This window comes from Pholis gunnellus (genome assembly GCF_910591455.1).
Source record: "Pholis gunnellus genome assembly, chromosome: 16".
Lineage (NCBI taxonomy): Eukaryota > Metazoa > Chordata > Actinopteri > Perciformes > Pholidae > Pholis > Pholis gunnellus.
Window position 1 is genome coordinate 19,085,975 of NC_136543.1, and position 16,090 is coordinate 19,102,064.

Below are 16,090 nucleotides of genomic sequence, written 5' to 3' on the forward strand. Positions count from 1 at the left end.
CTTAAAATAATCAGCGTGTTCATAGCAATGAAGAAATGTGAAACTAGCCGTGTTTCCAGTCAATTGTCCAGCAAATCTTCAGCAAACCTTTGAAATGTCGAATGCAAATGAGGTGCTTTTCCATCAACTGGTTTGGTCATTGCTCATTGGTGTCATTAAAATAGTTTAAAGACAATGGAGCTCTATGACACGGAGCAATAACCTACTTATAAGGTTTGGCAAAACAGACAAAACTTGTTATAACCGAAGGATCGATTCATTTTTGATTTTGGACTTTTCGTTAGATTTTTGACAAGAATGGAAATATGGAATATTGACTCTAAATTGAGTAAATGGATTTCCCTGATGAAATGTCAAAGATAATGACAAATGCGATCAGTTATCACACCCCGATGTCCACAGACACAACGACTGAAAAGATAAGAATCTCATCTCTCGGCATGTAGATGACAAAATGATGCAAGTTGTAATTGCTCTGCCAAGCTGCACAAGTTCTACGCAGTGTTGGCAGTTTAGGCGATCACCTCCGCAGTGGGTCTTTAGTGAATTTACACCTGGATTTGATGCATTTTTTTTCCCTTCATCCCATTATAGCCTTGCATTTTAATGATACTTCTAAGAGGGGATCTGAGAGAAAATGGTTTACATTTCAAAAGAGCCACACAGCTCAGTGGATTATCTGTGTGCTTCGACAGCCTGGCATCCCTGCTGTTCTCCAGACGAAACAAGAGCGGAAACTCAGCCAAACGTCGCCTGGTGTATTCACGTCATTAGGAATGATGCCCCGCATGTCTCCGTCCTTATTCCCTGCGCATGCTGTTGTAGCCCACCGACAGCATATGGTGCTGAATATGCAGTGATGAACCATAAACCTCGATGTGAACCTAAATCTGTCATTTTTCCAGCCATGCCAGTCTTTTCAAAGTTTGACACTGAAGTTAACTTCTAATAATCAAAACCTGGAAGTTGTTGTAAAATGTTGACGTGGCGATAAGAGAGTGCCTGGTCAATCCTTGAACTTCGTCTGAATCACGGCTGTAATCAGACGATGTCATCCAACCCGCGTAAGGAAAATATGGTGCGCAGTAAAAAAAGTGTCACATTTTTATCCCCCGAACTGACAAGGGCGGTAAGGTACCAGTTCATGAGAGGACAGAAAAAACAGATGCATCATTTAACTGATGGCAAGGAGACAAGACTCAGCGTGCAATACTTCTGACCCAAGAACAAGAATGATACCGCAATCAAGACTGGGATTGTGAGGGCTCAGACAATCACAATAGGAGGAGCACCAAACGTCAATGTGCTTATTAGAGAGACACCGACACGGAAAGACAGGGAGAGGGATGAGCTGCTACACAAAGGGCTGTAATAAAGACAGAGAGGAGGGAATGCGGATGGAGGGATAGAAAAAGAGAAAGTCCTTGTTTCAAAACAGAGCTCAGCTTGTTTAGTTGTGTGCCGACTGATACCTGGACCTCAAGGACCAGCTATTCTTGCGAGGCACCTTACATTTCCACTATATCTTACCAGTGATATAAAGCAGAAGTGGACAAAAAAAAAATACTCAGACATTCATGATTGATGATCCACTCCTGGGATTCGATGCCACTGATGGAAAGTATCCAGAACGTATGAATCAAGCAGTTGTCGTGAAGAGGAAATGATGTCCCCTCCTATGCTTTGAGTGACAGCCATGTTATGTCTCTATATCGACTGTCCACTCAAGTCCAGTTTTTGGCCACAACAAAGGTCAAAGTATAGGTTCGTCCTCCTCTGTTTCCCTCCTTTGATTCTGAAAGTTCAGACTCGTGTCCGTTGTTTTTGAAGAGTTCTTCTTTTTGTAGAGAAGAGTCTCTGTAATGGTTCATCGCTCCTTCGGTATGATGGTGTCTGAGAATGGCTTTCTGTTGGTCTCAGCGTCTGGAGGAAACACATTTACTGAACTTAATGAGAGATACAAGGACAGGAAGACTGGAAACAACAGTACCTACCAGGCCAAAAATCGACATCATTAAAAGTGTTTGATTTGTCTACTGTTGCTACACCTGTTAAGCTTTTTAGCACTGCAGAAACTGCAGTATAATAGTGGCAGATTTACTACTTAAAAGCCGGCTTCTGAATTCCAAACGAGGATCCTGAGCCGAAACGACAACTGTTGTTATCCGCTAGAGCTAGCTAGCTAATTAGCTCTGAAGTCCCTGAGTTGGCTGGAAAGTCTTTCTCTCGCTTGCTTATTGTTTCCAGCGGACTCATCTGAAAACTGGAAGCCCATGACAGAGTGTTATACGTGTTGTTCATGTTCGACCTTTAGGTTGTTGCAGAAGCAATATAACAACATGGAGCAAAGACACAAAAAAAAGGCTAGAATATGAGGTATTACATAGGATGACAGTCAATGTCCTGTTCCTCACCTGTCCTGAGGTTGGAGGAGTTGGTTATTGCACAAGGCTATGCAGGGCTGGTCTTAGACGTTGCTGCGCAGTAGCCCCCCCTGTGGGTGCTCTGGAGTACTGCACTCTGAGGAGTTCTTGGCTTTGTCCTTGTTGTTGTTGGGCTCGTTGTCTTTAATGATGTCGTACTGACGACAGAACAGAACGATCACCCCTGGGATAGATAAAAACAAGTGATTTTAGCTGATCAAGCTAAAGGAATAGTTTGACACAGATGGTATCGAGCTTCTCATCTAACCATTCGCAAGAGAGGGAATAACCGTGTCTCCAAAAAAGAGCAGAAATATAAGAGCCATCTATCAAAGCTTCTTAGCTCTAAATTACCTGCATTAATCACATATTTTCAATCTCAACTTTTCACATGGACAATCTATCTTAAAATGTACCGAGAATAATGTTTCTCATCTACAGTTCCATGACATTGATATTGGATGGAAACAGATTTGCCAATTTCAACACAGTTTTTGCTTTAAACTGTCAATGTGCTGTCAAGCTTGTAAAAGAAGCATTTAAAGCTACTATACTGCTTTGTTTTTCACTTAAAAACATTTCTTTAACTTGGTTTCTAGCCCTATATGCCTAGAAATACTGATAACCAGCAACACATTTTTCCAATAACAGGTGGAGGAAGTGATGATATGTAGCAATTTATCTCTCTTCACTCAACTGTCTTTGATGTGTCAATAAAGCAGACCAAACTGAAGTGAGAGAAACAGAACACGGGGAAACGTTCAGACGAAGATATGGACCTGATGACAAGATAGCCAATTTGAGGCCCGCCTTCAGTCATGAAGATTAAAAAACGTAGCAGAGGAGTTGTAGATGCTGAGAGCGATAGAGAACAAGCATAAAAAAGAAGAAGAAGAAGAAGGGGAATAATTCATGACGGCGGAGGAGCGCGGGGAGGCAGGGAGGAATCTGGCCCGAACGGGCTTCAGTCTCGGCTCATCGGCTTGTGTCAGACTCATCTGATCACTGCAATACCAAAGGACAAGGTGGAGTATCTCACTGTGATATCCCCCACCAGGCCCAATTAAAAGCTGAAGAACACAATTCACCATCAGTCTTTTTCACCATCCTGCCCTCTTTTGTTCTCTTCTCCAGACTCAGATTTTCTCTCTTTTCCCTCCCTCTCCAACTCTCTTTGAATCTCAGCGTCTCGTCCTCTCACGGGAGATCCAAGCCCGCTTGCTGTTAATGTATATGCCACGTACAGTATTTGGGCCATATTTGTATCTCATTATATTTGGTGAAGTGGGTTAAGGAAGACGTATTTATAGAGCTGTGTTCTTCAGTAAAGCAATGCTGAGATGCACGGAGCTAACGACTGGGAGGCTTCAATAGGAAGCAGCCACAGTCTTGTAATAAATATAAAAATGTTTTTGTAAAGATGCAAAGATTAGTCTATGATGTGATGAAGTAAATGCAACTTTGCAAGTGGCCACGCACTCATGTGAAGCCCTGGAATAAATTGTCCTTATTGTTTATCCTTAGACCAGTGAACATTCCCATTGGGGGGAAAAAGTAAGCTTGTATGTGAATGTAACAGAGAGCTATAGTTTATCCTCTCTGACTGGCATCAATATATTCTTTAAACATGTGGGAGTCAGAGCTTCTGAAGCTGGAAAGAAGTATTCGCTTTAACATTTCTCGAGTTTATGGGAGTAATTCAGTTTACTGACAGACTGAGCATATTTGCTGGTTTTAGGGGTAAAGTTCAACCTCAGACTGAAATGAAATGTTTTTTTTATGATTAAAACACCTCTTCCTCTTCCATTACAACCTTTCTTATGATGTCAGAGCCCGTTATATTTGGCACATAAATCAAACACTATATTTCTAGCAGGCGATATGGAAAAGTGCCTATGTATATACTTTGGGGTACTGGCCAGTAATGAAAAATATTACATATGCTTCTGCCTTTCAATCATTTATATCTGTTAAACACCATTTTGTCCGTGACTCTGCTAAATTTCAAGCCTCGAGGAGGTACATCTTAAAAGATAATGAACTGAGAATTCCCAGTAGCTAAAAAATATGCAGTTCAGAAAGGTCAGTGAAAATATCTTACAGATTGTTTTTGGTGACAATTAGCATTTGAATAAACACACTTTTGACCCATCTACCTATCTGGACAGGTGGACAACATTTAAAAACCTTGATTTGATGCTTTCGGGTCACATCAAAAATGATTTAATCACCTGAAAAGCACTGCAGGGCACAAAACAGTCATCAGAGAGACCGCCGGTGTGTTTGTCTCTTCACAGACCCTCAGTCAGAGAGCTTATTTGCCCCAAAGACAGTGTTTCCCTACAAGGACTGCAGTGATAAATGTGCATCGCTGAAGAGGAATATTACCTGCCCACATGATGAGCACCACTACAATGATGATGAGCTCTCCAGCCCTCAGCTGAGCAGCCTGACCAACCTCCTCCATCGTCACCTCGTCTGGAGAGAGAACACACACACACACACACACACACACAAAGAGTCAACACAGTGCCACACTGCGATTCATTGTCCCAAAGAGAGAATGTGAAATTGGCATCACTCTGAAAAGTCTGCAGGGAAAGATAAAAGAATAAAGCGGGGAGACGGGAGAGCAGAGAGGCCGCCTGGTGTAAATTTTCCACTCTGGTCCGTTGTGATTAAAGTTAAGTGAGAGCAGAGGTCTACAGAGAGAGGCTAAGATCCCAAACCCCATCACTCACTGTGGTTCTCTTGCTGACAGGCAGCTGCAGCGTTACACCAGTCACAACTTAATTAAAGGTTTTGAACAGAGTCACAACACAACACAACCTCTCACTCTCTGTGTAGCAGGTCTGGTGCTACCGGACATTTCCCCCGGTCAAACTGGTGATTTCCCTGGCATAGCGCTGTATGATATCAAAGGGGTCGCATGATTCACTGCCACTGAGAAGTCTTTGCTTTTTAAGAGGGGTCTATAGAGCTAGGTGAAAGGGTTGGCCTTGCAACTATAAAACTGTAAATACAGCATTATTTTTACTAGAACAGCTTACTGCTGCAGTTTAAGGAATTACCACAGTCAATAAAATCTCAATGCAATAAAATACCCATTTGGCAGCGCAACCCTGTATGTATAAATTGGTATTTCATTTAATGTTGTTCTTACATTTAGAAGTAAAGAAACATTATTAAACTGTGAGTTAGTCAACTGGAAAATAATGTTTTTAATGGATACACAGCGCGTTAATCATGATTTAGCACAGCCTTCTCGTTCTGACCGTGCAGATAATTCTCCCATAGTTCACCAGGAGAGCAGATTTAAACATGAAGTCAACATCCAGGCTGCAGCTCAAGAGCAACACCAACAAACCTCTGAAGCCTTTCAAAGAGTCTAAATGTTTAATCAACGCTCCAGGTTCTTTTCCAGAAGAAAGAAAACCTCATTCAAAGTCATCAACGTCATCAACGTTGATGGTAAACCACAAGAACACGCTTTTTTTTTTGGAAAGACAGATGAAAAGTATGGGTTGAGTTTTCCCCGTCTCGCCTATCTTGTCTGGACGAGTCGAGAAAAGACGAAGCGCCCGTCGGCAGGCCGGCTCTCCGAATTTCTTGTTGCCATGGTGATCATTCTGCGCTGAAGCTGAGGCCACCGGCTCGACAGAAGGGGAGGATGAAGTTGGTAATACAGAGAGGAGGATGAAGTTGGTAATACAGAGGGGAGGATGAAGTTGGTAATACAGAGGGGAGGATGAAGTTGGTAATACAGAGGGGAGGATGAAGTTGGTAATACAGAGGGGAGGATGAAGTTGGTAATACAGAGGGGAGGATGATGTGTCTACAGAAATGTCGTTACTGACTCGTGGGTTTCCACTCATCCACCCTCTGTCATCGAACCCACATCTATCACGACGCCTACTTTGAGTGTCTTGGCATTGATCACTGCCCCCCCCCAAGCCCAGGCGTCTATCCTATCGCCCTCTCTACCAGACATCTGGCAGTGCGTTGAGGCGTCCTGGCAGCAGCCACTGAAGACGAGAGCCCTGGTGGAAGGTCGAGTGGGTTTTTTTCTGGGTTCAGGGTTTCATGTGCCCCCCCCCCCCCCCCTCAACGCCACCTCAGTCAGCCAGTTGGTCAGAGAGCATGAAACCTCTACCGCTAATGTCTGACAGGGCAAACAATGTCAACTAAGAGCAAGTCAGATGCGATAATCTCCAATTGGGCTATAATCTAATTATTGCCATTGATAATTGCAGAGTCGTGCCAAACCTGAGGTTAACAACAAAATCCAATACATGAGGTCTTTCACTCCTATTTACAAGTGTGTAAACAGTATAATTGGAAACAATTGTATAAGCCAAAGCATCTGTTCTTTGTTCTATGTAGAAAACATCAAGCCAAATAAAATTGAGTGTACCTGACAGAGCTCCCTGGTTGTGCTGGGAATCTTCCACACTGTACAGCATGTGAACACTGGCAGCATGCTGCTGCTGCTGCACCACCGTCAGAGATAAATTAAAGGTGGAAACTGTTCCGACAGTGAGGAGTCTCTGTAATATTTCACTGCTGTCAGAGATTGATTTACAAAACTGCAGATTTTGCAGCTCCTTGTATAACCTAATTACACCTTAACGCTAGCCATCAAAGATGTTCCTACATTATGAAAACTTCGGTGCAATATTTTGCTGTTATTGGATATGAGCTTCAGAGGAGAGATAGGCAGATGAACAGACAGATCAACAGACAGATAGGAACAGACAGTTGTGTGTCGTGTTGCATTGCGCCTGCAGATACTAAAGGGTGTCGGGGTGATTAATACCCGCTTAGAAGAGGGAGGAGAGCAGTAATGGCTAGGAGATTTAATCAGCAGCTAATGAATGCTTCTGTAAACACACACACACACACACACACACACACACACACACACACACACACACACACACACACACACACACACACACACACACACACACACACACACACACACACACACACACACACGCACACACTGTTTGCACTCAGGGAACTTCAGTCAAAGTCTGAGAAAACAAAACAAGCCAGCCAGCCCCTCGACATCAAGATGAATTTAACCGCTAATGGAAAATACAGCTAACATGACAAATATTCCGGTCTAGTATTGAGTCTTAAAATCATATTTGCATAACCCCGCCTTTACCATGAATAATATTTTCATTATTTTCACACCTAAGGTAAGGAGTATTGGAAAAAACTCTGAATCCATGGCCCTCTCAGTTGGCACGGCAGCCTTTAAAATAAAGTGCAATTATTTTTTACAAGTGAACAGGTCCAGTGGGTTCCCTGTGCACCGGGGAGCCAAACTGCACTCTGGGTATTGACAGCCGCTTGGAATCTGAAACGTTTGGAGGAGCAGGTGTCTTTCCTGTTGGGGCTGTGAAGGATATGAGCACTCTCCACTGCATGCCAGTTATGAAGGATGGTAAGTTAAGGTTGCATGCCAAAATCAAAAAAACGTAAGTCCTTCCCCACTGCCGAAAAATGACTTGACGTGCCTCCCCGTCTTGCACCCCCCAAACGGTCCCTAATGTCTCCTGTTTCCTTATCACCTTGCTTCTGATGAGCAGCTGCTCTCGGCAGCGTAACTGGGTCGGACATGATAAAATTGGAAGTGCAGCCAGCCGCTCCAGATAACAGCAGCCTCTGCGTTTGAGAATTAGAACGGTGCATCGTATGGGAGGTGTGGTGGTGGTGGTGGGGGGGGGGTTCTCACGAAGACACAACCTGCCTTTTATTTGGATCAGATTGTCAAATAACCATTTTCTTTGTCGTGATAAAGCATTGAAATGCAATTGAAACAGTACTACGCTGGGTTATAGCCTCGGGTTAAAAGCTGCTTTTAAAATATGTGCGTGTATATATATATATGTATGTTCAGGTACATGTGTGTAGATATGTGTGTGAATCTGCACGTGAGTGCTCCTGTGTTATGTAATGCATCATCGCTTCTGCGTCTGTGTGCTTTTTCTGTTGATGTCAGGCTCATCGTTGTGTTTAGCGTTTGCCGATTTGTAACACAAAACAATGCATGATTTTTTTGCAAACCAGTTCATCACTTTAAGGGTTTTTGCACAGATTTTATGTCCCCAAGGAACCGAGTTCCTCGTACAGCATTGACAGCTCAGAGCTTCCAGTAACAGTAAGTGAAGATGGAATTCAGGACAAATGAGCTGCTTATTAAGCACCAGTGTTTCTCTCAGTAAGTAAAAGAGAAACCAAAGAGCGTTTGTGCTTTGAATTGATTTTACACCCAGATTTGTACAGATGAAATATAAAGACAGATTCACCGATAACCAAGTAAAAATAGAACAATAAGGAGTTGTTGTCCCTCACCTGGGCTCTTGGACGCCATCTTCTCCGACTCCTTGGGTGTTCTGAAGAGGACCGGCTCGCTGGGGGGGCTGCTGCCTCCCATGCTGATGCTCTGAACGTGAACGATGTACTCCGTGTCCTCGTCCAGATCCCACAGAGCACAGGAGCGCGTGGTGGTGTTCACTTCCTGGATGAAGCGCAGCATGCGGACATCCTTCTTCTGCAGAGGAAGCGAGGAACAGAATTGCAGAGGTAGAGAAATCAGGGCCAGGACACTCCATGTAATGTGATACTTTATTGATCCCTGCAGGGGAAAAGGCTCTTGTTCTTTGGCACCACCTCAGAGTAGAAGTCACAGGTCAGGGTTAGACTGGTGCATCAAGCCACTGTCTGATATTTTGTAAGCACAGATTACAGTGGGGTTTGATTCTACATCTTTCTGAAGTTCTTCCAACGCGCCAGGAAGAATCCAAGAGGGAACCACTGACGACTTGTAATTTCTTTGACATGAACGGATAATACGGGCTCAAAGTAGCAATATCTGCAATCAGAATCACTCAAACTAAAGTCACAAGTTCGGCTTCAGCCGGCTCCTTCAAGGGGATATAAAAGAGTTTTTTACTTCTTAGCAGAGATCCCTTGGATCCATGCTCTATCAAATGCAGATTTCTGGTGCTCTGAATTTCCTGCTGATGATCCCACCTGAGAATATTCAACAAGCTGAACCTCTGGTTCGGGGCAGATATGGTGCAAATGCAAACCAGTTTCTCTTGAACAGTTGACAGTTAAAAGCTGAAATTAAGTCTCCAGGGTTTTGTCCTGCAATGTAATCTACTGGGACGAAACAGAGTGCTGCTCTGTCCGTGTGCGCTCTGATTGAAATGTACGTTTCTGTCCAGCTAGGACTGCTTGCTCGGGTCAATTGGTTCCTGCTAGATCAAGAGTAAATCTCTTTCGGGGCTTTTTTATTTACCCGGCAAATAACCAATTGATTGACCTTTCTAAACTGCACATATAGAAAGTCTACATTTTGAAAAGTATCTCAAAGCTTAAAAAAATCAAGACAGTCAGTAACAGTAAAAAAGGTAATTATTAATTGATTTATGTCACTCCTATTATTATTCCTTGCCTTACTCTTATTTGGGGGATACATTTTGGAAATCCAGTTCCCAGAGTACTTTGTGGGATGTAAGCAGGAGACATGATGTTGCCATGGATTCAGTGAGTTACTTTGTGGGCTACAACTTGAGCCTTGAACGGTTTGCTTTCGCCAATACTCCTTTACTTTTTGGCAAATTGGCAGCATTCCAATTATGCCGAGTTATCTATTAACAGATCCTTTTTGCAATGTACTCATGTATGTACAGACTGCTATCACTGGGTGACTTTAATACTGAAGCAAACCTACAAATGTGATAGTTCTCAGGCAAGTTCTGGAGTTATAAGGAGCATCTTTTAGGCAGAATTATGGACTTTTATTCTTGATAGGTACATGTGCTCTCCATCATGTCTGTGTGTCCAGATTTGACAACATTGTGACTCAGAGAAGGAGATGGATAAGCTAATTGCAACCATGACCCACTAAAGGTTTTAAACGAGATCTGTATCACTGCTGCTGCTGCAACTATTGACCGTGTTGATGAGCAGCATGCGAAACTACAGCTAACCTCCTGTTGTTTTTTAGATGTTCCGGCCTGCACCTGATCCCTTTCACCTCACGCCGTTTCTCTGCTTCGTGTATCGTGTAACCCTTTGTTCAAAGTGTTTCTCTCAACACACACACACACAATCAATTTAAAGACACGACAGGCATAGAAATACCTGTTGGGTGATGGCGAATCCAATGACGGGGTCCCCCTCCAAGATTTCCCACGTGACCATGGCAGAGTTTACCTCAATCTCTCTGATGGTCACATTGAGCGGAGCTGACAGCAGGGGGTCTGACACACACACACACACACACACACACACACACACACACACACACACACACACACACACACACACACACACACACACAACACATGTAGCATGGCCACAGGAAACAAATTCATTGAGAGAGACAGGTCATGGATAGTCTGTTGTTACACCTTGTAATACATAAAAAAAAGATGACACTGTAGAGCTGAACACATATCTTTCCCGCTCCATCACTTTCTCTCTCTTTCAACTCTCTCTCCTCTTGCTGTGTCGCCCCGCCTTCCCTAAAACCTTCTCTTCTCCTCCTGCAGATTAATCTCTCTGCTTTTATTTACACCAGGCCTAATTAACCACACACAGGTCTCTCGGCGTTTCCCTCGAACAGGCTCTCGCTCTCTCAGCCATCTTCGTGTTTCTCTCACACACATTGCGCTGCCTTTACCTTCTCCTCTCTTCTCGCTCTTCTTTCTCCCACGCATCTCATTAATGTGTGACTCATGGGGATGTGTTTCCTCGGTCATGCCGCCAATTGATTTTAATGTTTGGGCTAATAAAAAATTAGCTATGACCGATTAAATTACAGCCTTGCTGAACTTTTTTTTTTCCTTTCTTAACTGTAAAAATGACACAGAGTGGAGGAAAAAAACACACATTTGTAATGTGCGTGAGAGAAAGTGTTTGTGTGAGAGCTGAGAGCAACTCAAGGTCTTCTATGAGGCGGGGTTGTATTTCCCATGAGCCTGACTTGTAAAAGCAAAAGACGAGTAATACCTTGACATTATTACACACACACACACACACACACACACACACACACACACACACACACACACACACACACACACACACACACACACACACACACACACACACACACACACACACACACAGTATTAGCATTGAAAGGTGCTATTCTATGCTACGAATGGACAAGCACATATACACATTTAATTCCATCAGAGGAATTATGGGAAACTAGATTTACCGCCTCGCCAACCAGTCAAGTCCAGGTTTACATCCATGATATCCTGTCCAAAATATCATCACTTCATAATTGTATCCTGTTAGACATTTGTGTGATATAATAATTAATTAAATTCTTAATTAGCATATGATTTATTGCGTTAAGGCCAAAAAGGTCTTTTGTGAGGTGAGCTTTGACCACCACGTCTAATCAGTCCATCCTTGAGTCCAGGTGGACGTATGAGATTTTGTTTTAACGGGAATAAACAACCCAAAACCTTAAAACACAAACCGTCTTTCTTTGTAAATGCTTAAAGATCAAACCCATTTTCCAGTTTTAACCTTCCCCTCCAGGTGTGCGCCCCTTTTTTTAATGAATCACAAGACTACTTTGTGAAAGTGGCCGCTCAGAAAACCCAAAGATAATTATCACCAACAGCTTCCTTCCTGCGTGATCCGATGGCGCTACACTGCTCGTTCTCTCCGTTTACCCTCCAGATCACCAGCAGGAACTGCTGTCTGTCTCATCTTTGCCAATTAGATCGTCACGCTGTCCCACCTGTGCAAATATTGAACATCAGGCCTCCAACATGTTCGCAGAGTCAAATACTAGCATTACAGGTAGAATAACGCGCTCCCTGTTTCCTTGCCCAGAGTGTTAAATCGTGTTTTTGGTGTTGGCCCAAATCTCCCATTGGCTCCCAAAGGTTCTGTGTGTGTTTGTTGATGCAGAGTTTTAAGTATGTGTGTGATACAATGCTATTACTCCCTGTTTGACTGTTTATTTTCTAGCACTCACACATACACACAGAAACAATAGCAGAGAGGCATTCCCATCCATTCTTAGGCCATTTGCTGCCAAAGAGCGGAATCTCAAAACTCCCTCTTAAAACTATATTAACTCAAGCCTCGGGAAGATAAATATCAAATCTCCCGAGGACGAGATAAATCCCACATGATCTTATCGCCAAGATTTTGGCTTCTCAAAGGACTATCTGTCATCTCTCGGCTTATCATCGGGACGCAATGTAACCGAGATCTTACGCCCGAGATGAATGTTCTCATTGAATTGAAGCGGCTGCAGGTTAAAAATATGCAACACCATGAAAGATAGATGTTCTATATCCACCGTGCATAACATGATTATTGTATGCTGTATGTTGGGCCTTCAGTAGGAATACCTCATCCTAGTTTAATCCAATACTGTTTCATAACCCTTCAGGACATTGGTGGATGTTGAAGCTGAAGGTTTACAGTAATCTATCGATTATTGTCTTGATTGATCAAGAAGGCGACATCATCAAATGTCTTGTTTTGTCCAACCGGTAGTCCAAGAGCCAAATATATTCAGTTTACTATCATATATGACAAAGACAATGCAGCAAATGCTGTATAATTATATATATATATATATATATATATATATATATATATATATATATATATATATATATATATAATTAGAGCAAGCTAATGTTTAGCATTTGTTGCAGGTTAATTGACTGACTATCTATCAATCAAGTAATTGTTTGACCTCTAACACTTCTATATGTATTTTTTAGTGTTAAGAGTTTTAACATCTTTTTAAAAATATATAAATTAAGGGAATATTAGCTTTATCTCTTTAAAAAAATGTCCTAAACCAACCACAGAGTAATATAAATAAGGGGTAACATTTCAAAATGACTTATTTCTAGAAGTATCTTCCAAACAAAGGAAGGGAAACTTACATAACGCGGCACATTAGTCTTGATACATGAGACTAACTTGCCATTTTACAACGCTTTTTGCTCAACTCATCGGTAACAATGTGTCGTGTCAGGAACCCGCTGCACTAGAATCTACTATGTATATATATCTACATGCGTCCCATCAGACGGCTCTGGTGCCAAACGCCATAAACAAACACAGCGGCCGCGCAGCTGTTTGATGGGCCGGCACGTCATCCCCCGTCTACCTGTGGTAAAACTCACCGGCGTTAACGGAGGACACCGAGAGGAAGCCCAGCAGGAGCAGCGGCACCACCGCCGCCGCAGACGATCCCGGTTCAGCCATCCTCCTGCTTCTTCTGGCGAGGCTTCACATCCCGCTCGGCCCATTTATAACCATTCCATTTTAACGGGAAGGAGCCAGCATCCCCCGGTGCCGAAGAGAGGACTTGTTGTGCCCGCGACGATAGAGGCTCACCTGAACTTGGACGCTGCAGCAGAAGCGCGCACAACAGCGGCCAGCGGAGGAGTGGGGGTACGAGGGGGATGGGGGTACGAGAGGGGTGGGGGCGTTTCGGTACCGCGTTCTTTCGTTTCGGAGCCTCGGCGACGGCCCTCGGACCACCGGCGGACTCAGTCCAGCTGCTGGTGACGGGGCGGCGACGCGCGGACGCTTTTACTACGCGGAGAGGGGAGCGGAGCGTTAAAGGCGTGCTGCAGAGAGCAATGTGCCTCCACAGCCGGTGACTCTCTCTCTCTCTCTCTCTCTCTCTCTCTCTCTCTCTCTCTCTCTCTCTCTCTCTCTCTCTCTCTCTCTCTCTCTCTCTCTCTCTCTCTTTCTCTGACACACACACACACCTGCAGTTAACCCTATTGTTGTTTTCTCTCTGAATAAATAGTTCATTAAATCTGATTGTCATATGTTTCCATGACTTTCCACACAGAGCATCTGAACACACAAAATAATAGACACACACCTCACTCCTCTTCTTGGCTTCCATGTAAGCTTTCCTGTCGGGGTTAATTCCCAGTAAAACCAATAGAGAGGTGAAGTCCTGTCCCCTTCCAGTGTCCCCCTTCTTTAGTAAAAATATATGTATGGACTGTATAAGAGACTGTATGAATTGCGGCATGACGTTTGTCAATTTAAAAGATAATTTTTAAAGTCCTCTTCTGGTAGTCTGCCCATAATGGACAAACCAAACACTGGCTCAGAGAGATCCTGTTACATTGTTTGCTTCGGCCACTGAAGTTCTCCAACACGCTTGGCACACATGTACAGTTTCAGTTGGCTGCAATCTGCAACCTGCAGCGCTAGATACCGCCAGATCTTACACACTCCACCTTTAAACATCTTATTTGCAAAGTGGAACGATTGGTGCAACACCAAAAGGAAAGCCCTGCAGCAGCATATAGTCTATGTATTAAAACAATTTTCTAAATTTTATTCAGCACATTCTGTCCGGCCTTGGCCAACATATTAACCCGAATTCCCTTGAGTCTGGAATGTAACCAGTAAATAGGATTCCTGATGTATATATGTATGAATCATTGGCCCTATCTGTTACATAAAACATGAACTATCTGCTTTATCGACAAAAAACAAAGATATACACGATGAAAACAGGAAATCAACACTGAGTGTGTTCTATAATACAAGGGTCATATTTAGAATAGAAGGACTTCTGGGTGCCATAACTCCTCATTAAAATTAAACAGGTCCAAATAGGGTCCTATATGGTCAATTAAAAGGACATAGAAGCAATATACACTGTCCAGTCAATGCAGAGGAAGCAGGGGTCCTACAGTACATGCACCTTATTAAAGTAAAATAGGCAGACGGTGTGGAGGACTGACGTTCATCGCCCACACATACAGGGACCCGGGGACAAGAGTTGCTCACACAGATCGATGAACATTAACATTCCTAACAGAAGCCTCTTAATGTCTCGTTCATTTCAATGAGAAGAGGCAAAGGAGCCGATCTCCTCCCACTCCTCTTCTTCGCTCCTCACCTGTTCACCTGAAGGTTGTGAGACCGTTTTTGCACGACAACAGTCATATCTCTTTGCTCTGCCGCTGACAGTTTTATCACTCAACGAAGATTCAGAGGAGCAAAATCTCTTCCAGTGACCTCTGGTGCCAGCAGCTCCAGCTTTTGCAAAAACGAGGTCGCCTTTTCTCGTCTGTTATTTCCGTGGGCCGAGATGGCCACAGATTTATATATTTTTGCAGAACTCCATTCCGAGGTTAATGTGTTTGGTGCAATGATAACGATATGCAGATTTGATGCGAGAGGAATCCCTTATAAACTACTTAAGAGGTGAGGAAGATTGTTGTTTGACCTCGACACAAACGCATGCTCACATTCATCACAAACTCAAACCATTCACACAGAAAATACGTTATTCCCAGACGGTTATCAGTCGGGAGTTTTAAGGAACATAATTACAAATTGAATCTAGTCTAATCTTCGTTGAGGATATATTTAGTTGTGGCTATATTTTGGTGGTGATGTATCTCCAGGGGGCTTTTGAGTCGAAAGTCTCGGGCTGTTTTCTGTTCTACACACAGCCCACCTCTGTACACATCTGGTTGTCATATTGGCAACACAAGTTGAGGGCAACTGGCTTTAAAAAACAAAACAATGGTGCTTAGATCTTTATGGATTATTGATATTTGGTGAATTGCTTATCACTTTTGAAACTAAATATTTAAGTATATATCACA

The 16,090-nt window shown here is 43.2% G+C and overlaps 1 protein-coding gene across 2 annotated transcripts; it reads right to left on the reverse strand.

Annotated features, from left to right (window-relative positions):
• Nucleotides 1-2,467: 2,467 nt before the first annotated feature.
• Nucleotides 2,468-13,832, reverse strand: fndc5b (fibronectin type III domain containing 5b; the record flags this gene model as incomplete). 2 transcript variants are annotated; one of them, XM_079175746.1, is made up of 5 exons in its annotated part: nt 13,625-13,832; nt 10,590-10,708; nt 8,790-8,988; nt 4,812-4,901; nt 2,468-2,607 (listed from the first exon to the last, which is right to left on the reverse strand). In XM_079175746.1, the coding sequence occupies exons 1-5, from the start codon at nt 13,704-13,706 to the stop codon at nt 2,468-2,470; spliced, it is 630 nt and encodes a 209-aa protein (XP_079031872.1). In that variant the 5' UTR covers nt 13,707-13,832. The 2 variants fall into 2 exon arrangements, with proteins under 2 accessions (XP_079031872.1, XP_079031871.1); XM_079175745.1 differs by having other exon boundaries at nt 10,590-10,722; nt 13,621-13,832.
• Nucleotides 13,833-16,090: the final 2,258 nt, after the last annotated feature.